Raw genomic sequence first — 25062 nt, forward strand, 5'->3', positions numbered from 1 at the left:
CTATTTAGGCTATAAAATCTGTTTATTTTTGTTGATTTATTTATAAAAAATAAACCCATAATGCAAAGAAAAGAAAGCTGCCTTCATCTTTAGTTCTTTTGTGCATTATACTGTATTATACAGTATTTTTGGTGGATTGTATTAAATAAACTACGCCCCCTGGTGGCCCGACTCGAAATGTTTCTCTAGTGTTCAGGCCACTCTACTGATCTGCGTTAGCATATTCGTTTTTATAAATAATCGAAAATATGTAGAGACGTGGAAACGGCTTTGTGTATATAAAAAAAATCATGCGAAATGATTTACTTGCCAAACGATCCGATTTTTCACTACTGAAAATTGTACATACTAAACTATATAGCAATGTGGAAGTCTGTGCCTAATTCGCCAAACGGGTCAAATTCAAAACCCTAAAGAAGTATTAGTAATTGTGTCCTGCTTTTACACAAGCTACTCGTTTATCTTTGTTTTTAAAACGTTATCTTTCTTCAAAAATAATCAAAAAATTATTTCTATCACTCAATAGGCAGATTTCTATTAAGTCGTCAGAGGCCATCGTGTTGTAATGGCGAATGTGCCAACACGCGCTCATGGCACCCTTTTGTTCGCCATAAACCAGTTCCTGGATTATTCTCTTTTCAGTTAAAATACGCGTCTTTTTTTTTTCTTTTTATCCTGTTTTATTCAAAACAGCTTTTTGCGATCCCTCGTTGGCTGGAGCCCCAGATTTACACGAAAGCGAGTTGAATGTGAATTTCTTTGTGATCAGTCTGGGTGTCGGAAGTGGCGACTGGAGCTCAGTGACAAGCGCCTGGAGTAGTGAGTGTTGTTTTGTTCATTCCTGCATATTTATAAAACAAAATTATAAGGACAACGATCATAGATTTAGTGCGAACCTTATGCATGTGCATTTCGACCTGTATATGCATATCGAGATGCATTTGCAAATGGTGCATTTTGCCGCGAAAGAATGCAGTTAGCCAATGTTAGTGTTAGCCACTATATACAGTAATCCAGGTAGATACAGGAAATAAAAAACATGGCTTAAAAACCTTTTTATATACTCCCTTTTTCTCTTCACTATAAATATTGTGTTTGGGCAGTAAAGCATTGCACCCACGCGTTAACTCTCATGCTGAAGGAGGGAATGCATCAGATGCCCTGCTGCTTTGTACTCATCCAATGTAGATACAGTTATAAATGAGTTAAATAGCAGTCCATTTCATAAATGTTTGTACATGCTAGAGGTGTACACTGGCAGGGAACCAGTTTAGTTTAATGGGTTTACGCTACAGTGGTTCTGGCTGTTTGTTTACATGCAGCTCATTGCACGCCGAACAGCTCACCTGCTTCCCTTCATTCATCTGAACCAGGACAGGCAGAGTTCATCTCCTACAAATACCACCTGTTCAACACTTCCCCGATATATTCACCCGATAAAAAAGACCCTTTCAACCCTTTAATTTCTTAACCCTGCTCGTTTATTTATGTTTTTATGTATATTAGTTGTAGCTTTGGTTGAATGTGTTGATTCACTGACTTGAGTTCTGTAGTTGCTTCATGTTGAGATGAAAGGAATCAAATACAGAAAGTAGGTTTTTTAGGCAAGTTTTTTTTTTTTTTTTTTTTTTTTTTTGGGAAGCTTTTTTAAAGAACAAATCTATTTCTAATAGTTTACTAGACACGCCATGATTCATATTTGAAGGATCTTTTTTATGTATAATTTAAACTTCTATCTGGTAATGGCAGATCTGTTCATTTCATATCTCATTTTGTATTTGGGAATTATTCTTTTTTGGTAATGCATCTTGTTCTGGATCTCATTCAAAGTTGTTAACGCCAAGTATTCTCTTAAAACGTCAGTTTCAATGTTTCACCCCCTGGTTCACCCCCTGGTTCACCCCCTGGTTCACCCCCTGTTTAATCCCCTGTTTAATCCCCTGGTTCACTTTCTTGTTCACTCCCTGGTTCACCCCCAGTTTAAAATTCCTGGTTCACTCCCTGGTTTACTCCCAGTTTAAAAATTCCTAGTTCACACCCTGGTTTACACTCCGGATCACCCTCTGGTTCATCTTCTGGTTCACCCCCTCGTTCATGTTCTAGTTCACCCTCTGGTTCATGATCTTGTTCACCTACTTGTTTATCCTCTGGTTCCTGTGATTTGATTTATTAATTATTTGAATTATTAAACAACAGTTGACTTCTCTAGGACACTTGTACACCGGGTTCATCAGTACTGTTTCTCGTTTTTAAAAAAATATTAGTGTTACTACATAGTGCTACAGTTTATTGCATAAAGTATGCACTTATTTTTATTCAAATAATGTTGATCTGCATGTACTCACTTTTCTGGAAAGCTTTTTCCGCTAGATTTCGGAGTGGGTGGTCGAGTGTTAGTGGTGTCAGACAAAGATGTCAGCATCCCATCCGTGTGGTGTTCAGTGATCAAGGTCAGGATTCTGGGCTGTTCTGTGGACAGCTGACTCATGAAATATTTCATATTCTTCATGTTCTGTGTTGGGGTCAGTTCACAGCATTGACAGAGATGAAACTTTTCCAATAAGTTGAAATAAGTATGTCATTACAATTGACCCCAATCATTTAAAGCGTTGATTCGTCCAGGAACGAAACACCATTTTCGAAAGCACGAAAGTTGCTCATAGAGACGCAAAATTCAATTCAATTGATTAACTATATGAAATGATATAAATGTACACATTTTGAGACTTTCGGGATCATTCTTAATGCTTTTTAATAGACTGAATCGTTCACATGCGCACTAGACTAATCTACTAGATGCCATCACGTAATGTACGAGTCCACGTAGCTGGTGTACAGGTTTCACCTCCTGCTGTTCAATAAACCAAGTGATCTCCTGAGCTCCTTGTTGGGGGTCTCCACTGCAGTGGTGTGAAACCGATCAAACAAACCTAAGAACCCATGAACACGAGCAGGGTAAGAACAATCTACTAATCTACTAGACGCCATCACGTAATGTACGAGTTTAACTCTTCATTCGTGTTTTGTCCGAGTCGTTGCGATTTACTCTAATGTCAAATTAAAACAACAATACCGATATCACTATTAACGTCACGTTTGCATCGAAAACGCATCGGTGGAATCCGGCGTATACACTCTCGTATTGTGAACCGGTTTTTTATTCTCGCGATTTAAAACGTCGAAATGAAGAACGTTGTTCACGCTCTCTCAGACCAGAAACTAACTTGTTGTCGGAAAAGAAGTGCTTTAGATTCTCGGAAAAAATCGTAACAGCGTGGATAGCAACTAGCAACTCGAGGACATCTTTTATATAAAACCAACACCGCATGAATAATAATTAAAAAAAAAGACACGTTAGCCAGTATTGAATTGCACCTTTTTGTTAATTCGTGACCACACACAGGGCCACAGACAGAGCATTCACACTTTTTCTCACCCACACTCTTCCATCGCAACAAAACTCACAGCAACATGGCTACACACTTCACCTAAATCAAACCACAAATATTTTAAAACGTATAGAATTATTATGTATGCAATAAGTTACAATGGAACACAGTTAATGTTGTAACATGTGAGGTGTTGTACGCTAGCTTCACTGTTCTTACCCTGCTCGTGTTCATGGGTTCTTAGGTTTGTTTGATCGGTTTCACACCACTGCAGTGGAGACCCCCAACAAGGAGCTCAGGAGATCACTTGGTTTATTGAACAGCAGGAGGTGAAACCTGTACACCAGCTACGTGGATTAAACACTGCGTCTGTATACGCACTAATAACCTCCCCGGTTACTAACGATTTTAAAAAAGAGGATGATTTGAACAGTGTTGCGCTCCAGGCGCACCACACACAAGATAAACATCATCCACATATTGTTGATCACATTTTTCTGCTAAAGAAGTCATTGTAGACATCCATGCTTCTCTTGTGTAGACACACCCGGTCTCAACTAGATAATTATACACGTCTGGGCACGGTCCTTCAGATGTCCAGAGTTGTCGCCTCAATGCCTGATTTAAGGGGTCCACAAATTCCACGTCATCATCTACTTTTAGATTTTATTAAAATTAAAATCAGAAACACTTTAAGACCAGAATTGCGAATTATCGCTTTATTGTTTACAACTGAAATAATGTTCGCATTGCCACCTTTTCTACTTCTCTCCTTCCATTTACAAACAAGTCTGCAAAGTAGAAGTCCATTTTTACTTATTGATGGAGATTCCATTCCAGTAAGTCATACAGGTACAACACTATCATCTCTCCGTTCCTCTTTCAGATGTAAGCTGAAATAGAGCAACGCCGAACAGCATGGGGCTGGACTTTGATGTGAAAACGTTCTGCCACAACTTACGCGCCACCAAGCCGCCGTACGAATGCCCGATCGAGACGTGCCGCAAGGTCTACAAGAGCTACAGCGGCATCGAGTACCACCTGTACCACTATGACCATGACAACCCACCTTCTGCTCAAGGAACACCGCAGAAGAAGCGCAAGGGGCGCCCAGCTCGTTCCTCACTCCCCGCTTCGGGAGACGGCTCTGAACTCGGTAGCGCCCTCGCCATGCCTGGGCACGGCGGAATGCCGGGGAGCCCAGCAGATAACTCCGACCACTCGCTTTCCCCTGGGAGGGACACAATGACCTACGCTCAGGCTCAACGCATGGTGGAGTTGGAGATCCATGGCAAAGTGCACCGCCTAAGCATCTTTGAGGACCTTGACGTAGTGTCTGAGGAGGACAGTGAGGCTGATGACGGAGTAGGCGGGTCCACAACATGCAATGGTGAGAACGGGATCAGTGAAGGCGGGACTAATGGAAAGGACAGACCCGACACCATTGGAGCAGCAAACGGGGGTAAAGGAGCAGGGGCAACACCCAAAGCGGGCAAACACAAGAGCAAAGAAAAGAAGAAGGACGGCATGCATCATCATGGAAATCCACCAGGGCCAGCGGTCAAGTTGCCCGAGGCTGTGTTTCGAGAGCTGGATCAAGACAGGCCCGATGCACCAGATAGACCAACATCTTATTACAGGTAAACGTGTGTGTTTTTAATGAACATGTAGTTTATGAAGCATCACCAGCTTAATAATGGGCATTTGTTAGCTCATACGCAGAAGAGGGGAAAATGATGCATCTTGAGCGGCTATGATGCATCTTGAGCAGCAGTTGGTTAATTTCATTGAAAGCTCTCAAGTTCCATGTTAGTTGCTGTATGATAGAGGATACCAGGCTTGTGTAACCAAATTAAATAAATTAAGGAGGTGAAATGCAAATAAAGAAATTATCATCCCAATTGCTTTAACTTAAAGAGGAATTTGTCAGGGGAAAAAGGTTATGTTAAAAAAAAAAAAAAAAAAAAAAAAAAAAAAAAAAAAAATTATTTTTACAATTTCGAGTGGAGTTTTGCATATTCAGTGACACTTATTTTTTTCAGGGTTCCTCTCAGATTGCATTTGTCGAATTGGCCGCATTTAATCCTCAGAGACCTACCGTGTACATGACTAGCACCCGGATATGTCAATATTAAAACGTTCAATCTGTTCGACTCCACAAACCGGGCAGCAAATCTAATGTTGATTTTTTTTTCAAATGTATATTCTTTTGATGCTATAATGCATAAAACAGGATGTTGAGATACTGCAGTCAGTGCTTCAGTCAACTTGTGTTTTCTAAAAAGGTCACGTCAGGACAAATTGCGCTTCTGTCGTCACATAAGTAAACGTGATACAGATTCCCCCGGACTCGACCGTGTGTGGGAATGGAGAGTCAGCAAAATGAAAAGTGTAGTGCGATCACAGCCTTAGGTGTGAATGAGAGTATCAGTGTCTGTGTGCATGCTGCCCTGTGCACTGGTATCTCATTCATGGATTTTGGGATACACCACTTTGCTGAATGAATGATGTAATGGTACATTGCTTTCCACTGAGGCTGAAATTCGATAGTGAAATCGACATGCAGGTTTTTATGTCGGCCAGCATTAGCATTAGGATAGAGAAAGGAATGCGGTTGCAGATGCAGGCTGATCAGTCAGTATTTCTTAGCGGTAACCCTCTTGCCTCTCGCTACTCACACTTTTGTCAGTTACAAAGTTGTTGTTTTTTGCCTCAATTTCCACAAAGGTTAGAAGTAGCAGTCTAACCTCATCAGTTTTGGAAGCAGTTGGTTTATAATTTAAATTTTTAATTTGTGAATAAGCCACTAATTTCATTCATAGATCCATCAGATTGATTAATGATTGCATTATATGCTATTGTATATAAAAAAAGAAATTGACACCCTCCTTTATTTTATTAGGTTGTCAATTCACGTGGTGGCTTCCTCTCACAGGTATATAGATAAATCTGTAGAGGAGCTGGACGAAGAGGTGGAGTATGACATCGATGAGGAAGACTACATCTGGCTGGACATTATGAACGACAAACGGCGTAGTGACGGAGTGACGCCGATCCCTCAGGAGGTCTTCGAATACCTGATGGATCGGTTAGAAAAGGAGTCCTACTTTGAAAGCCACAACAAGGTCTGGGAGGTATTTTATTTCTTTATTTTTATTTTTTTATTTTTTTTTGCCTTATGTACACACAGGCAGAAAAGTGATGCTTCCTGAAGTCTCCAATACATTGAATGGACAAAAGGTGTTCAACACCTTACCATAAGATTCATATGTGCTTTTTGAGCATCGCATTGCACATTCAGTCTGTATTTGCTGTAAAAAAAAATAATAACCTCCACTCTTCCGGGAAGGTATTCCACTAGATTTTGGAGTGCGTTTGGAAAGATTTGTTTTCAGTAAACACAGATGTAGGTGTAAGAAGGCCTGGGATGCAGTCAGTCAGTTCCAATTGATCCCAAATGTGTTCAGTAGGGTTGAGGTCAGAGCTGTATAGCAGGCTATCGATTAGCAACAATAATGGCATAACCACCCTGTTTTTATTTTTAGTAGTATTATGATGTTTTTATTCCTTAGGTAGTATAAGTAAAATTTCTGCTTTCTTCTATAACCTTCTTCGGATCAGGGCGAGCCGAACGCACTGATCGACGAGGACGCCGTGTGCTGCATTTGCAATGACGGCGAGTGCCAGAACAGCAACGTCATCCTGTTCTGCGACATGTGTAACCTGGCCGTGCACCAGGAGTGCTACGGTGTGCCTTACATTCCAGAGGGTCAGTGGCTTTGCCGCCGCTGTCTGCAGTCACCGTCCCGTGCTGTCGACTGCGCTTTATGCCCTAACAAGGGCGGAGCCTTCAAGCAGACCGACGATGCTCGCTGGGCACACGTTGTGTGCGCGCTGTGGATACCTGAGGTGAGAGTGCGTTGTATACGCAAATGTACAAGTGTAAAAATGAAGCACTTTTCAGCATGAAAATGCCGTTGAGCATCAGACTGCCATATTTTTGCTGCATCGCCCACACCTCATTCCAATGGTCAAAAACACATGCAGCATATCATGAAACGAACACGCTATACAGACCCTTTCTTTTCTGCATGAAATTGCAAGGATGAGATCAATGATTGATTTTTTTTTTTCTTTGAACAGATTAAGTGTAAATTCTTTTCCAGGTTGCCAGGAAATACATTCAACCCCCGATAATTCGCAGCTCTCGTGGGTTCTCATTAAAGAAATTAAAATGAGCAGAAATCCGCAGCGGGACCGAATGTTCAGGAACGTTAGGAATAACATTTTAAACTATTTCACTAACGAATTCATAAAAATTTTTTAAACACATTATTGTATTAAAGTGTCGATGTCTAGATGAATTCACTAAGGTACCACAGGGGCTGCAGACAAAATTTGCAGATTTTCGGAAACTTAACCCCAACCAATCCCCCCTAGACTCTTCAAGAGATATATGGCATATTAAAAGAGCATTATTACTACCATAATGACATTTTTTTCATATTTATTGCTATCGAAATTAAAACACTTAGTTGCAGTTAAGTTGAGTTTAAAATATAGTTGCTAAACCAATCTACCGAAAAATTAAGCTATGTTAATAACTAGAGGTCGGCCGATATATCTATATCTAGGTTGGATTGTACTTGCTGATAGCTGATTAATCGATAGTGCTGTGTTGTTTTATATATATATATATATATATATATATATATATATATATATATATATATATTTCCAGATAAAAAAATTCAAGCACTCCATGTGAAATAGTACTGAATTTTATTACAAAAAATATATATTATATACACTGAATCGTGAAAATGTGTCTAAAGAAAACATTAATAAAATCATTAGGAAATCTAAAAACAAACAGAACGTGACGTCAGTGATCCGCCTCTAGAGGCCGCTCTCGTAATGTCAGCGGACCAAATGCAGAGAAAACTAAGGGACATTTTAGTTTAAAAGCCAACATTTGTTATCATATATATATATATATATGTATGTATGTATGTGTATATATATGTATATACACATTTTTGTTTCAGCAAATAAGAACTATCCATTCTTGCAGGTGTGCTTTGCAAACACAGTCTTCCTGGAGCCGATCGACAGCATCGAGCACATCCCGGCGGCACGCTGGAAGCTGACGTGCTACATATGTAAGCAGCGTGGGGCTGGCGCGTGTATCCAGTGTCACAAGGCTAACTGTTACACCGCTTTCCACGTGACGTGCGCGCAGCAAGCCGGGCTCTACATGAAGATGGAGCCTGTGCGCGAGACCGGTGCCAACGGTACCTCGTTCAGTGTACGCAAGACGGCTTACTGTGACGTTCACACCCCGCCGGGCACGGCCCGCCCGCTAGGGGGCGGAACCGGGAGTGGCTCCTCTCTCAGCGAGGCGGAGGACGAAGACGAAGAGGACGGTGGTGGAGTCGGAGAGGAGCGGGCCAAAAGGGCAAAGGCCAAATCCAGGCGGAAGCTAAAGAGGGCCAGGAAGATCCTTGCCGAGAAGAGGGCGGCTGCACCTGTGGTGTCTGTGCCCTGCATTCCCCCACACAGGTGTGCTGAATGTTGATGTGAAGCAGTCAGAAAAGTACAAATGCAGTCAAAGCTTCAAAAACGTTTTCTCGTCCCGCATGCAGAGCTTTATTAGTAGTGCTAGTTTTGCATTTATATACCTAATGTTAGTGATGTTTACCTCAATTATGCAAAAATGCTAAAGAAAAATGTCTACTCTTGACTTGTCTACAGGCAAAGATTTTTTTATTACTACATCTAAGCCCCTTTGAAACACAAGGGTTGTCCAAAATGTGAAAATCTACATATTCGTTAGGGCACTTTATATAGGGTAATAGCAATGGCTGTTTAAAATCCAATAAACTGAATTCAACAAGTCTCCTTTCACTGCAGCCACAGCTGTACCAAAAGCACACATCATCGCTAACAGATGCCTCAACATTAACCTCATAGGCCATGTCTATGCAAATTTCTGTCCTTTTTCGATTTCCATCCACACTAAGATGGCGTTTTTTAGTTTGTTGGTAGCTTTGTGGATAAATTTAAAAACGTGTTTTTGCGCAGCATTTTAAGTAATTGGCACGACGTTTCAAAGAGCCAGAAAGTAAAGAAACGCCAGGCAGAAATGACTCCAGTCAAAGCGTCTTGTGTTTTGCTCGTGCGCAGTAACAGGTACCTTTCAGTGTTTGGCACTTTGACCTTTGACCCGGCAAAGCTGGAATTTAATTGGATGAAAACTCAAACCGAAACATGCACTATGAAAAACAGCATTAAATAGAGCTATGAAGAGAAACATAAGTCAGGGATTCTGATAGAATTTAGACCACCAGAGAAGGTCTTGCTGACCCTGATGGTCTGCCACTGGATATTAACAGTATAGTAATTGTAATGTAAGCATATAATATAATTTTAAGTGTTTATAACTGCATAACTAATTCACCAATTGCTGCTTTTCCATTTTCCTTTTCCTTTTTTTTTTTTTGTTCACCTGCAATGTTTCTTTCTCGTCTGCTATTCCACATCCCGTATTTCATCTCTGTAGGCTGAGCAAGATCACGTCTAATCTGACAGTACCCAGGAAGAGTCAGTTCATGCAGAGGCTGCACGCCTACTGGACCTTAAAGAGACAGAGTCGCAACGGCGTCCCTCTGCTGCGCCGTCTTCAGACACACCTGCAGTCCCAACGCAATGTTGAGCCTGTTCCTTCAATAACTACGGTCTGTGTGCACACACCCGTACACAAGTATAAAACCGTTTGTACTGTAAACTGTAGTAAACGTAAAATTCTTTCAGTTGCTCCATCGTCCATCTCAAAACACAGGGAAGTCATACATACAGTTGTCCTGGTACCTAGGGGTTTACAATATGTCGTGTATAATAATATCGTAATTGGGATGGCGCCACCAGTAAGGAGGAAAAAAGGCCAAGGAGGAGGTTTATGGATGTGGTGAGGGAAGACATGTAGTCTAGTTTTAGTTTCAAATTATTCAAAACTTTCAGTTGTTTTCTTTGGAATGAATCCTATAGAAACCCATGTCCACCACATCATAAAAAATAAATAAATAAAATAAAATGTTTGCCTAATTCCGACTTTTTTTTTTCTCGCAATTCCAATTTTATTTCTCGTGAAATCCAACATTTTTGGTGCACCCACCATGTTGTCGGCCTAAAGTTTGGAGCTGTTGGTGTATGAACAAGGTGTCCTCTGTTTTTTTCCGTCTCCTCTAGAGCTGATTGTTAGACAGAGTTCTTCTTCAGGGATCGGAGGCTCCGTTTAATACCATGCGATTCTATTGATTTTGGCCAATTTCATTTTCACTGTGTAAAACCTTCTGGCACTGCAGAGACACTGGCAGAAAGTGAGACACTGTCGGAATTGTGAGAAAGAAAACTCGGAATTGCCAGAAATAAAGTAGCAATTTCGAGAAAAAAGTTGGAATTAGGCAAAGTTTTTTTATGTGGCGGACACTGGCTTCCATATGAACCTCTTTGCCCCTTGCTGTTTTCTCTCCGTTCCTCTATTTATTTCCAGAGCGCTCCAGAGTTTAGTGGGTGGTGCGTCAGTAAAAATGGTCTGTGGGGAAACAAAAAAAAACAAAAAAACACAATGCTTCATGTGTAGTTAAATGGACAAATTATTTTCCTCGATTATTTTTTGTGTTCGATTTACTCGAGTTATTCGAGGAACCATATGCGATTTTACATTATCGAGCATATCTCAAAACCCGAGCAAAACACGCCTACAGAGTGAACGCATATATTATGTGATGAATTAGTAGATTAGGCTCGTGTGTGTGCACATTTTAAGTACGTTCTTTTACTGCAAGATTCAGTCCATTAAAACGCATTTATTATGATCACAAAGTTCAAGATACTGGGACAGAAAATGTGTACTTATTTTATCATATATATATATATATATATATTTATATTAGTTTATCAATATAATTTTTTTCCAAAATTCAGCTTTTAAAAAACATAAAATGAATGTACATTATATTTATATCATATTAAAATGTTATAAAGAACTGATTTCATTTGCTTGGGAACAGCTGAAATGTCTATTCTAATTGACTGATTAAATGTAAGATTTTGGCTCAAAAGATGATGCACACTTTTAGAAAAAATGGCTTTCTAAAGGTCAAAAATCTGCCTACGAAAAATTCAATTTAAACCTTTTGTTAGTTAAATCTCTATCAATGCTGTGAACTGACCACCATACAGAATGTGCAGAATATAAAAAAAAATATCTTAGGATTCATCTGTCTACGGTGGTCCTTAAGGTACCAGCACAAAGACACGCTCAGCAAAATATCGTCTAATTTTCGTTAAAAATGGATGAAATCCCAAAAATATCGAGATATAATTTTTCCGTCAATATCGGACACCACTACTGGTCCCGAGGCAGTGAAATGAGATTCCTTTGGCTGTTCAAGCAGCTGATTCTGTCTTCATATAAATCCTGAAAAGCCACTTCTTCATTAAGTACTTAAACATGCCCTTAATATAAAGGCGAACTCATGATTTAAACCCACACCACTCCTCAGCATGGTTTTAATTAATTATCTTCTAACATCCTGATTTATTTGTTTTAACTTGAGGGTTTAAGACTCAAAAGTACTGGATAAGAATTCTTACTAAATGCAGTAAATGTATGTTATAGGCAAAGGTAATCTCTACGTACATCATTGTAGCGTTAAGACCAAGAATCTCCTTGTCACCTTTACTTAAAACGATAAAATAAACGTTGACTTTGGGTGTTGTGTTGAAACCTGAGTGTGCTGTGGTTGAAGGATGGTGAGGAGAAGCACACCGCGCTGAAGGAACAACTAAAAGCATGGCAGAGACTCAGGCACGACCTAGAGAGGGCCAGACTGCTGGTGGAGCTCATCCGCAAGCGAGAGAAACTCAAGAGGGAAGCGGTGAGACACGGTGTCTAAAATCCTGCATTCGGTTTGCATTTTTTGCATGGTGAAGAAAAAAAAACAAAAAAAAAACGCTTTTTTGTACTTTGGTAGCTCAAGGTTCAGCAGTTGGCCCTGGAAATGCAGCTGACGCCGTTCCTGGCCTTGTTGAGGAGTACGCTGGAACAACTGCAGGAGCGAGACACCAACAGTTTCTTCACCGAGCCCGTGCCACTGAACGAGGTACACACGTATGCGAACTTTATACACCTTCACCTGGTTATTTTCTGTGCTTTATTATTCACCTCCATAAAGTCGCACTTTATTAAACGTTGAGTAGAACCGATGCTAGGATAATGATTTCATTCCAAGTACCGTTGGCTGAAATATTCCAGGAAATATGTAGAATGCCTTTTGGAAGAGCGAAAGAATGTGGTCTTGTGTGGGATGTGTGCTTTTAGAAAACCTTATGTATCTGACGCACCTGCATACATTTGTACACAAATGTGTGTATTACCTCAGGTTCCCGACTACCTGGACCACATTGAGCGGCCCATGGATTTCCAGACCATGTGGACGTGTCTGGAGTCTCATCGCTACCTTAGCTTTGATACCTTCGAGGGGGACTTTTTGCTCATCGTCAACAACTGTCTCAAATACAACGCCAAGGACACAGTGTTCTACCGGGCAGCATTGAGGCTGCGGGAGACGGGCAACGGGATCCTGCGACACTCCCGGAGACAGGCCGAGCGAATCGGCTACGATTTCGACACGGGCATGCACCTGCCGCGAGAGCCCAGTCCCGAGTCCCCCCCTGAGAGAGACAGGGAGAGGGAGAGGGAAAGGGAGCGAGAAAGAGAAAGAGAAAGGCAGCGGGAGAAGGAGAGAGAGCGAGAGCAGGAAAGAGAAAGAGAGGGCTCCCCTTCTGTTAATGAAGACGGTAAGATGGCCTTGAGATGATATGTAGAAACTAGGGGTGTCTCCAACTAAGGATTTACATAGTCAAATCAGAATTGCCAAGTCTTGTCTATAGTTGACCGATAGTCAAATCATGTGTGTGTGTGTGTGTGTGTGTGTGTGTGTGTGTGTGTGTGTGTGTGTGTGTGTGTGTGTGTGTGTGTGTGTGTGTGTTGCGGGGGCGGGGCAGGGATAGGATGACACCAGGTAGTTAACAAGTGAGTAAGACAACTTTTATTTTCTTTCACACACAGAAACTATTTTTTAATAAAGCCACCAAATCTGCCTGTCAATTAATGACTGGCAATGCCTTTCTATGTGTTATAGTTAACAGGCGATGTGGAAAAACATTTGTAAAACAATTCTAATATCATTTGAAAGCCATGCTATCCAGAGCATCACACAAAGATATAGAAGAAAATGTATAAAAAAAAAAATTTGGGGGTTGCATTTATTTGCACACGTTAAAAATACTTATTAAAAGCTTTTTTCTTTTCACATTTTTATTAACAGCATTATCACAATAGGCTGTATATTAACCTGTTGGGAGAAAACCGCTCTGGTAGTTTATCAGACATTGACCACCCCCCATAGAACCAAAATGGTGTGATCCTCGTTTCATAGCACCTCTGCGAAGATACGCTGTGAGCTCGATAGTCGAATCAGACTCCTATCGATGCATCAAATCTTCCGTTATTTGGGGGCACCCCTAGTAGGAATGTTCATTTTTAGATTTTCTAAAATAAATATACATTTTTAAATGAATAAATGTTTATCTACTGAAGATCTACTGATTGTTCTCTCTATGTATCTTAGACCTGCGGCGTTTGCCGCTGGACGAGCAGTTACGGGTCTTGCAAGCACGTTTCGATGATGTCAGTTCGGGGAAGCACAGCATCGGGCGCTCTCGTCGGGCCAAAGCTCTGAGGAAGGAGATGACGGTCATTAAGCGCAAGCTGGCGCATCAGCGAGACGGCGGGTCCATCGGGGGCAACCGAGAATCAGGAGCTTCCGGAGACTGTGGCTCTAACCTCACACACCATACGTCAGGAGCCACTTGTCATGACGAGGGAGGGGAGAGCAGCAGCCAGGAGATTAGTGGAAAAGGTGGGATCAAATAAATGCCCACAATTTACCAGCGCACAGTTTTAAACTGTGCTTTTCCACATGCACTAGTAATATTCTGTGAAAACAAAATGAATAATTAATAATTTTCATCAGATTTGGGGAAATGCATGTAAAGTAAAAAAACAACTAAACAATGTGCCTTTATGACTTTCTTGGTCAAGAAATTACTGCCACTGCTTCTACACTGGCGTCTGAAGTGGGCCGCCGCACCTCCATCCTGTTTTCCAAAAAGAACCCGAAGGCAACAGGGCCACCGAAGCGCCCGGGCCGCCCCCCTAAAAGACGTGACGCAATACACAACTCTGGAGCAATGAACTCCAGTCCCATAGGACCTCCAGAGCTCCCGCTGATGACTATAGCACGGCAGCGCAAAAGACCGCGAAGCCCTCGCTCCAGTTCCAGCTCTGAGAGTGAGAGTGACAATGATCACGTGGGTCTCGGTACGCGCACGCACACGCACTCAAAACGTCTGTGTGTCTTACTGGTTCGAGTTTTATTTTTATTGATTTATTTTTAGATGCCTTTTCCTGTTTTCCTTATAATGTTATGCGTATCGACAATTCTGCAGACGTACTAAACGCTTGTCAGATTAGAGCGACCTGCACACACTTTTGCTAGGTTTTAAATGAAACGGAAATGTCCGTGTGTTATTCATGCATCAAGTATGTCAAGTATGATTTTTTTTCTATTAGGTTCAGTTTTAATGGTGTATAAACTCAATTATGAAATTTAACATTTTAACATTTATTCTATAGTCAATTGGCTGTATTTTGGGGCAAAATATTTTATTACACTACTGTACAACTTGAAATGATTTTATTGAGCTCTGCTTTGCAGTATTAGATAATCTCTCTCAGTCTATGTCTGACATGGTTAATTATATTATTATTTTTATTTTATATATATATATATATATATATATATATATATATATATATATATATATATATATATATATATATATATATATATATATATATAAATTGTTTACCAGTCTAGTAAGTCAGAATAATATTTCTCTTTAGTGTATTTTTTTGTGCTTTTTAAATACTTGTCTTTTACCTTACCTTGTATTTTACAATATAGATAATTCATTTTACTACACAGTACTGTACTTGTCCCTGGTCACTGAAGGTATATGTTTAATGCTAGTGATCACCAGGCATTCATATTATCCCTTACTTATTTGACGTTATTCTGCCTTCCAAAGGGAAAAGCACTGAGAAAATAGCTTTTCTGCTTAAGCTTCCGTATTAATTCAACTTTTTAATTCTCACAGGTCTACCTAGTAATGGTTTTGATGGTGGCAGTAAGCCTGTAACTGAGAGTTTCCTGGTATACAGGAACGAGTCCCGTTATCCCCGTTCCAGCTCTGACTCGGAGTCTACAACCAGCAGCAGCAGCAGTGCTGCCTCGGACAGAACAAGGTATGCACACACTACAGTTAATGTGTATATAATCTGTAAGGATACAGCTGATTCTGAGGCTTTTCCCTGTTTCTTTCTGTCTCCTTATATCAGCACCACTCCTTCAAAGCAGGGTCGTGGGAAGACTTCATTCTCACGCTCGACATTTCCAGACGATAGCAGCGAGGAAACCTCTGGAACTGAGAATGACTCCTATTCAGTGGGAGGAGCCAGAGGAGTTTCACACTGTGAGTATAACTACCCTCACCTACGCTGATGGACACAAAGAATTGCTCATTAATGTGTGTTTGTGTCTTAAGTAGTTAGAGGCCGGAGTAGGTCAGGCTGCTGGATGGGTTCAACTGACTACACGGCTCTAGATGCCCTCGATCTCGTATGGGCCAAGTGTAGAGGATACCCCTCTTATCCTGCTCTGGTAAGTCTCACTCACAAGCACACAGACTCTCTAAATTGCAATTGCAATTTGTTTGACTTTATACTATACAAGTGTACAAGTCAAAAGGTATATAATTGGCACTCAGATTAGTGCAGGTTCCCTCTTGAATCTGGTTCCTCTCAAGGTTCCTTCTTCATGTGATCTTAGGGGATTTTCCTTTCTTTTAGGTATACATTTATACAAATCATTTTTATATATACAGGTAGTCCCAGAACCCTTTATTTTATTCATAATTGGCTCTGAATGGCCACTCTTGGTTAAAGTTTTGGGTTTCACCAGTGAAGACTGTTGTAAAAGAGGATCATGAAGAGCAGAGAGCTGTGTCTACAGGAGATAAGCAGCACTTTGTGATGCTGACAAAAAATACAAATCATAGCCATTGTATAAGCATTGGCTGTAGTCAACACAACAATTTTGAATGGCACTGTTGTACTGAGAACCGGGCATTGAACAGGTCGGCCAAGGAAAACACCAGTATTTCATGCCTAACTTTGTTTCTGCAAAAGAAAACCACAGAAACAATTTTGTGACATCAGGAACAGCTTCCATAGGGCAGCGGTGTAGTTGAAGTGAAGTTGTCACAATTTACCATTTTTTAGAAGACTTTGAGGCTAGAAATATAGATATCATACATCACGATTCGACTCACTCTGGACTGGAGTTTGCACAGAAATGGATAGAGTTCAACCTAAGAGAGAAAGTCCAAAGCGTAGAAACAAAGGATCTGTTCATAAGCTATATTGTACTAAGTAATTGTTCAAGTGAGGTAATGCCCTGCTTCTGGAAAATATGCTTACTAATCTTTATTTCGGATCGTGCCAGTGAATACAGAAGACTGCGGAAAGATTTTGCAGTCCAATGGAATTGGAAAAGGTCATGAAAGGAGAAACGGTCATGATTATAGAACAAAGGAGAGAGGCTATATAGCAAACGCCGGGAAAATTCATTGGTCACAAGTTCTAATCCCAGCACCACCAAACTCTCACTGCTGGGCCCTTGAGCGAAGCCCTGAAGCCTTAACTGCTCGGTTGTAAGTCAGGGCATCTGTCAAATGCCATAGATGGAAATGGAAATGGGAAATCCACCACAAACGAATAATGCAACAGTTTGGTGATGTCGCATGTGCTACAGGCTTGATGCATTTATTGCAAGTAAGACATTTGCATACAAATAATGAGTGTTGTTTGCTTTACAGATATCTGAATAAATACATTTTGGGGTGCAAGGTTGTTTAACACCCGTAAATGTAAATGTCAGCAAATGAAAGCTGAAATTCTCATCTTTCGTATTTTAAATTCAAATTGAAATGTCTATAGTGTATAGAAAAAGCGATGCAGTGTTTTCAATTTTTTTGGTCATACATTTCTATTTTTTTTTTCTTTGCTTTTTTTTTTTTTTATGAAAATAAGATTTAAACGTGAATGTACTATTTCAAAGCCACAGAGTGTCTCAGAAGCTTTGGACTTTAAATTGCAATTTGTTTGGGATCTTATCAATTACACCAGTTCTCAGTAGACTAGTATCCGTTAAATAAAATACCTGAAAACTACAGTTCATACCACTTTGTTTTTAATGAGTGAAGTGGAAAATTCTTTACTATATCCCTGAGTCAGCCCTGACACTTCTGTAACAGTAAGTCAGTATCTTGTGCTATGACAGGAAATGGAAGAAAATTTGTACACTTGTGCAGAACTTGCATGCGTCAAACATGATCACAAGTCCAACCACACTTGGGGGGATGACTATATTTTAGATGTAGCAGAAAATGTAAAAACTTAAACACTCTCTCTATCTCTCTCTCTCTCTCTCTCTCTCTCTCTCTCTCCCACCCCAGATCATTGATCCCAAAATGCCACGGGAGGGCATGTTCCATAGAGGCGTCCCGATTCCTGTTCCCCCACTAGAGGTGCTCAAGCTGGGGGAGCAGATGACACAGGAAGCCCGGGAGCATCTGTTTCTAGTGCTCTTCTTTGACAACAAGAGGACATGGTGAGTCAAATCACTGTGTGTGAGTGTGTGTGTGACCTTTCAAAATTGCTCATTAGAGCAACCATTATAACATAAGCATACACTTACTAGAACAACCACTGTCCCTCCAGAAAGTATGGACTTCCCCAATGCTTATTTCTCTTTTTGCAGTATTGCAACATCCAATTAAGTGTTTCTGTTCCTTTTAAAGTGACTAAAATGCTCTAAACTATTTAAATGTTATCACAAAGTCTAAAGCAGGGGTGCCCAATACATCTATTGCAATCTACCGGTCGATCGCAAAGGTAGTGTGAGTAGATCGCATGATTTAAAAAATATATATATATTTATCAGGAAAACCAGAAGGGCCAGAACTGTAATATATATATATATATATATATATATATATATATATATATATATATATATATATATATATATATATATATATATATATATATGTATATATATATATATATATATATATATATAAGCAAGTAGAGTTTACACTTTCCACGATCGTTCCTAACGGATCCATGTAGCTTTTTTGAATCATGTTTTCTAAGTTGCAAAGACAAGTAGCAAGAATGTCACCCTGTTTTCTAAATATCGCCATTGGCCGGAGTAAAACCTATACTGGTCGACCTCTACTACCAATGTCCTTCTTGTTTTGTTATGTTCAACCATATTTTGTTTGCGCCAAATCGCTTTGCTTTTAGACCAAACATCTCAAAAGCTCCCAGATTTTGTCCCATGCCCTGTGCAGTCCATTGGCCCGGTCCTTGTTCAATGCCAATCGAATCTAATGTCAAACTCGAGGCTCAATAACTTAATATTAGTCTTCAGAACTCCAGACTGCGACTAAAATGCTGCTCTGAAACGGGCCGAGAAATTGCAGGGAAAACCGATTTCATTACCCGAACTGATCATTTTAAATAAAGAGACAGTAAGAAAACACGGCGATAGTCAAAAGCAAAAAATGCCTGTGATCACATAATGGCGAAAAGCGGCCACAGAAAACACCGTTAGCGCTCGCAGTGTCTCGTGCATGCGGACTGCGTGACGAGAGAGAATGAAAAGAGCTAAAAATAAAATTTAACACCGCCTACACGATCGCTTCAGTTCCCCGGCCATGCTGTAAAAAAAGATAGCAGACGTAAACACGACAGGATGACTGGAAGTGTTTTAATTTTTAAAGTTCATTCTTTTGTGGCACTTAAAAATATAATTTGGCGCCTGTTGTTTTTCCTAATAGCCAATGGCTCCTTAATTGATTTTTTTTGTCTGGAGCCATGGTCTTTCTGTTTCTATTAGTGGCTCCCTTTTGATTCCTCAATTTTTTTAAAGACCTGATTATATTGTTGTTGTTGTTATCTGCACATGTTCTGCTAAGCTACCAAGTGAGCTCTGTATCTTCCGTTCAATGTTGTCATTTTTATCTGGTCACTCGGGCGTTACTTGGTGCAGCCTTTCATTCCAGTAGCAGTAGCCACTCCTGATTCCCACCAGTTTAATTAGTTGAGCTTGGCACAAGTTCTTCTGCATGGTGGCATCTGCATCCACACTGGCCCTTTTGTTGATAAGACCTCAAAACTTTAGCACTTTTCATATTTTGAAAATCGAAAGCAATTCTGAGAGCAGATTATTTTTTTCATTTCTGCAGCGCATCTAAATGAGCAAGTCCTATTGTTATGTGCTGGTGCCATAAATTTCACTCTTTCTTTCACTTTCTTCTTCTCATTCTGTCTCGTTCTTTCTCTATCTCACTCTCTCTTTTTCTACATTACCAAGACAAAAACACTTGTTCCGCTTTATGGTTTCTCAGTAAAACATACGGTATATCCCTTCTTATAAAGATTGCCTCGCACCTTCCTTTTCCTCTGAATTACTCAGAACCTCCACGGATGTTAAAGCGTTCTTGCAAGAAAAATTTTCACAATAGCAATGGTTGTCTTTTTTTTTTGTTTAAGTTCAACACTCAGTTTATCATTACCCTTAAATCGTCTGACTCGTCTATCAACCTGTCACTGAGTAACAGACACGGCATTTAGCAGACGCCCCTATCCAGAGCGACGAACAAAATTGCTTTAACGTGTCTATTATTATTATTATTATAAAGACAGTTACTATAGACGAAGTAGTGAATTAGAAACCAGTGCATTAATATAATCCTGGGATTTCAATTACAGCATGATTGCCAGAGCTGCTTTTACAGAAAATGACTCGCTCCATTTTAAACAATCAGAATCAACAATTCCACAGTGCTCTGGTGTGATGACACATTCATATAGTATCTGTTGCGTACATTTCATATCTTTTCAACTCGGATGTAACAGTGACCGCTTAGTAAATCCATATGGTATAACAGAGGATTGATTTTTTTTCTTCTTAAGGCAGAGGAATACTTAATTACTGGTTGTTTTAAACGTCAGATTACCATACATTCGGAAAGTGTTCACAGCGCTTCACTTTCTCCACATTTTATCTTATGTTATGTTATAGCCGTAATCCATGACACTGAAAATTGAGCTCAAGTGCATCCTGTTTCCACTCATAATCCTTAAGGTGTTTCTTCAAGTTTATTGGAGTTCACCTGTGGGAAATTCAGTTGATTGGACATGATTTAAAAGGCACACACTTGTCCATAGACAGTTAACAGTGCATGTCAGTACAAAGTCCAATAAATTATCTGTAGACCTCCGGGACAGGATTGTAACGAGGCACAGATCTGGGGAAGGGAACAGAAAAAAATATTGAGCTCTGTTTTTTAAAATGATGTACTGTAATTTGTAAATTATTAACAAATTACAGTGTACTCTCCCATACTGATCACCGTTTTTTAAGACTCCTTGATATATGGTAGGCCGTGAGACACTTGTGCTCCAGACAAATAGGTCACAACGTCTGCAGACTCCATTTTTAGTAATAATATTGCTGAGAAATAACGTGCATTACACATGACATAAATTCCCACTGAGGCCTTGGGTTTACAAAAATAAAATAAAAAAATCTATGAAAATAATGACACTCTCCTGCCTCCCTCCCTCCCTTTGTTTCTGCAGTATTAATTGTGGTTTCTTGGCCATGTTTCCAGGAAGGTTAATGAACTTCTTTTCTGAATGATTGACTGCATTGTAATGTGCAGTGCTGTACCATGTAGGACTGCATATCTGTGACGCCAAAGGAAACTTGTTCTGAGAATTCACTTTCTTCTGCAAGCACTCGATGTCGTTTGGTCTTCAGGAGTCCTCTCTCTCGCTCTCTCCCCCAAAATAAAATTCCTTATTGGTCTTGCATGGGGTCTTGCAGGTGTCCCTGCACATACAGTGTATATAATGTAAATTATTTATTATCTGTTGGTTCACACCAGTAAGTACGATTTAGGGAAGTTAAGATGCTGGACTTCTGAGTGGAAAGTCATGAATTCTAATCCCAACACCACTAAGCTGTTTCTCCTGGGCCCCTGAGCAAGGCCCTTAACCCCCTTACTTAAGTAAATGAGATAATTGTTAGTCGCTTTCGGTTTGGGCATCTTCCAAACGCCTTAAATGCAAATTAGAGTTGTTGTTTTTTTTGTTGTTTGATTTTTACTAATAAATTTAGCTTTTTATTGGTTCAGCTTTCATGTTTTTTTTGTTGTTTTTTTTGCTTACACACTTCCTGCGCCAAAGAACAAAGGGCAGTAAATAGGACAGAGGAAACGAGCATGACACAATGTGCTGAAAAGTATCAAATGAATTGGAGCAGTGCGGTTTGAAAACGTGCCTAGGATGTCAAACTGTGTACAAGTGTTGAGTTTGTGTTAAACCATTTGATCACTTTGTGTGTGTGTGTGTGTGTGTGTGTGTGTGTGTGTGTTTGTGCGTGCACAGGCAGTGGTTGCCACGCTCGAAGCTCGTACCTTTGGGTGTGGATGAAGAGCTGGATAAGGAGAAGATGCTGGAAGGGAGGAAATCCAACATCAGGAAGTCTGTGCAGGTGGCCTATCATCGCGCCATGCAGCACCGAAACAAAGTGCAGGGTGTTCCCAGCAGCGACACGAGCGATAGTGACTGAAACACACACTTCCCCACACACACACACACACACACAAGCACATGAGTATAAAGGTGAGAAAGCATGCATGAACACCTGATACGCATAACTACACGGCCATGACACAGGCACGCAAAGATGGCCTGTGTAACTAGATTCATATTGTGGATGCCACACACACAAATTCCAACACAGTAATCCATCTCTTCGGTGCTAAAAAAACTTTGGGCATGGCGTTCGGTGTGTATCGTGTTTCGTCTCTAGTCTCTGCGTTTTTTAAATATCGAAACCGGTAGATTTTTTTTTAGAGTCCCTTCTTTTATCCATGCTAGAACAGAAACACACTCCCAACTCACACACTTTATTTCACACTACACCGTTCAGACAAAGGGTGGTAAAAACGTCTGTAGTTTTTGTAACGATGGAAAGAAGTTCTCGACACGCTTTCGGACGTGCGCGCTCGCATCACCGCGCCCCGACCCGACGCAGCTTTGCGGTGTGAGTGTCTGTGAATCAAGCTGAAGAGGAGAGTTCACACCAAAAGGTCCTTCGAACGTAACCCGGCCAATACAGATAAACACGAGATAGATGTGGGAAGTACGTCTGGGAATCCCAAACAGGACACGAGATGTGCGCATGTAAAAAAAAAAAAAAAAAAAACCTTTATGTCCACATATTATTATGCAGGCTTGTGTTGCAGACTGTCAGCTACAAATATTGTCTGCAGCAGTATGAGTGCGGAAGTCCTAGAAGGCCACGCATTACAATTGTTCTTTGCTTGGTTTTTATTTTCACGATCTCGACACAAAAGTTTTTCTCGTTATCACCACTTAGAATTTGTCATGACCTTGACGGAAGAAACGTCGTTCCCTCATGACCAGTACTTCATTTTTCCGAGCATTTGGATGCGAGAAAGCGACTTTGGTTGTGTCAAGATCACAAGAAAATGTCGTGATAACGAGAAAACAACTTTTTTTTTTGTTGAGATCACGAGAAAACAAGAAAGGAAAAATATTTGAGGGCATGGCGTCTTAGAACTTCCGTAGTACGAGTGTGTAAGAGAGAAAGATAGAGGAAGTGTGAGAGAGTTGTGTGTGTGTGTGTGGCTAAAAAAAAAAATCAATATGTCAATCAATGCACAATGTGCTGTCCTCACTTTTGAACAGAGGACGCAGCTAATTCCAGAGTGAAGAATTATCTTTTATTTATTTGATCACACAAGCAGCAACACCGTCCCCACCGTGTCTCCTCCCCCCCCCCGTTCTTAAAGGCACTCACACACACTACAACACAAATACACTCACACATGTCTTGTGTCTCAGTGTACCTGTTGTACCAGTGTCTATTCTGTTTTGTACTATTCTTGTGCTAGGTATTGTGTATTAAAAAGGTCTAAACAGTGTGCTGTCTATTTCCGGTTACATGCCAACCCTGTCACTGTAGAACTTTTTTTTTTATATATGAAAAAAAAATGTACAATAGAATTTAATAAAAAAAATTAAGAGTTTTGTACAACTGTCTAATGATTCCCCAGAGAGTATGGTCTTGAGTGGGGGTGAGGGTGGGGGGGGGGTGGCTGTGTGTATCTTTGTATCCGTTCACTCGAATGCGTGTCTTCGAGAACCTTGTTTAATTCTACACTCTTTTCATTTCACAGTCCAGGATTGAGCTTCTCAAAAACGTTTTTTGTTTTTTTTTATCTATTAGGAGGTGGTGTGAAGTGAGGTCACTATACCCATGGCAATTCTCTCATCTCTCCTATCACAAAGTAATGATTACTGATCATTCATCAATTGTGAAGTGAACAACATTGATCACATGTCAAGGGGTGGGATATATTTGGCTGAAAGTTCAGTCCTTGAAGTTGATGTGTTGGCAGCAGGAAAAATGGGCAAATGTAAGGAGTGACTTTGACTGGGGGCCAAATTGTGATGGCTAGATGACTGGGTCAGAGCAGGTCTTGTAAAGTGTTCCTGTTAGTGATGGTAAGATTCAGCAATTTCGGTTTTTAACATATTTGCATTGGTAAAAAATGTTTTTTTTTTTTTTTTTTTTTTATAAATAATTATTAGTAGAGGTGTTGTACTTTTATTATTTAGAAAGTGAGCAATAGTTTGTGACCAATATTTTAGATTGATTTCACCTCGCTAAACTGTCTCTTAATTGTATTGGCACACATATGGATGCTGTATGTTAAAATTAAGCGTTCACTTAAACTTGGAAACCCAAACCTGTTTCATGACGATGCCCCTGTGCACAAACTGAGCTCTGTAAATATATCATTTACATGGCAGAAGATCTTGAGGGGCCTGCTATAGAATTCTGTGAATTATCACCTCACCCACATCAGTACCCGACTTTACTACCAACCTTGTGGATGATTAACACAAATGTCCACAAACACATTCCAAAATTTAGTTAAACGTCATCTGTGGAGAGTGGATGGAAGTATAAGAGCAGTTTGGGACTAAATGCGGAAAGCAAAGCTCAAAAAGCTCATACCTTACAAATGAACAGGTGTCTGCATACTTTTGCTAATACAGTGCAGATTAACATGGCAGAGGTAATCTGCACTTTTTTGCACTACAAAGGCCTGTTTGTGAAAGGGCCATGCGTTAGAAGTCAGAAGGCACTTAGGATTCGCTGTCTGTCTGAGCCGAAGAAATAAAAGCGAGCTATCTGTACCATGTTGAATTGCATAGCGTCGTATTTTTCTCCATTGCATTGCATCACATTGTGTTGAATAGTTGAATCAACCTCGGTTATGGAGATGCACATCCCTAATGTAGAATATACCC

The 25062-nt window shown here is 40.2% G+C and overlaps 1 protein-coding gene across 9 annotated transcripts; it reads left to right on the top strand.

Annotated features, from left to right (window-relative positions):
* Positions 1–288: 288 nt before the first annotated feature.
* brpf1 (bromodomain and PHD finger containing, 1) lies at positions 289–23776 on the top strand. Of its 9 annotated transcripts, none has more exons than XM_083554402.1 (16): positions 289–819; positions 4276–5029; positions 6292–6523; positions 7011–7298; positions 8464–8951; positions 9952–10126; positions 12203–12331; positions 12428–12556; positions 12836–13253; positions 14087–14377; positions 14560–14838; positions 15678–15825; positions 15919–16052; positions 16128–16240; positions 18096–18250; positions 22102–23776. In XM_083554402.1, the coding sequence occupies exons 2-16, from the start codon at positions 4308–4310 to the stop codon at positions 22283–22285; spliced, it is 3885 nt and encodes a 1294-aa protein (XP_083410528.1). In that variant the 5' UTR covers positions 289–819; positions 4276–4307; the 3' UTR covers positions 22286–23776. The 9 variants fall into 9 exon arrangements, with proteins under 9 accessions (XP_083410528.1, XP_083410526.1, XP_083410530.1 ...); XM_083554400.1 differs by having other exon boundaries at positions 291–819; positions 16125–16240; XM_083554404.1 differs by having other exon boundaries at positions 292–819; positions 6292–6514.
* Positions 23777–25062: the final 1286 nt, after the last annotated feature.

The sequence above is a fragment of the Silurus aristotelis genome (assembly GCF_946808225.1).
Source record: "Silurus aristotelis genome assembly, chromosome: 11".
NCBI lineage: Eukaryota > Metazoa > Chordata > Actinopteri > Siluriformes > Siluridae > Silurus > Silurus aristotelis.

What these genes read in the sequence shown, in the direction of transcription:
- brpf1 (XM_083554400.1), top strand. Translation starts at nt 4,308, where the DNA reads ATGGGGCTGGACTTTGATGTGAAAACGTTCTGCCACAACTTACGCGCC. An exon ending in GCCACAACAAGGTCTGGGAG is followed by an intron (nt 6,524 to 7,010) that starts GTATTTTATTTC and finishes TCTTCGGATCAG; the next exon opens with GGCGAGCCGAACGCACTGAT. An exon ending in GCTGCCTCGGACAGAACAAG is followed by an intron (nt 15,826 to 15,918) that starts GTATGCACACAC and finishes TCCTTATATCAG; the next exon opens with CACCACTCCTTCAAAGCAGG.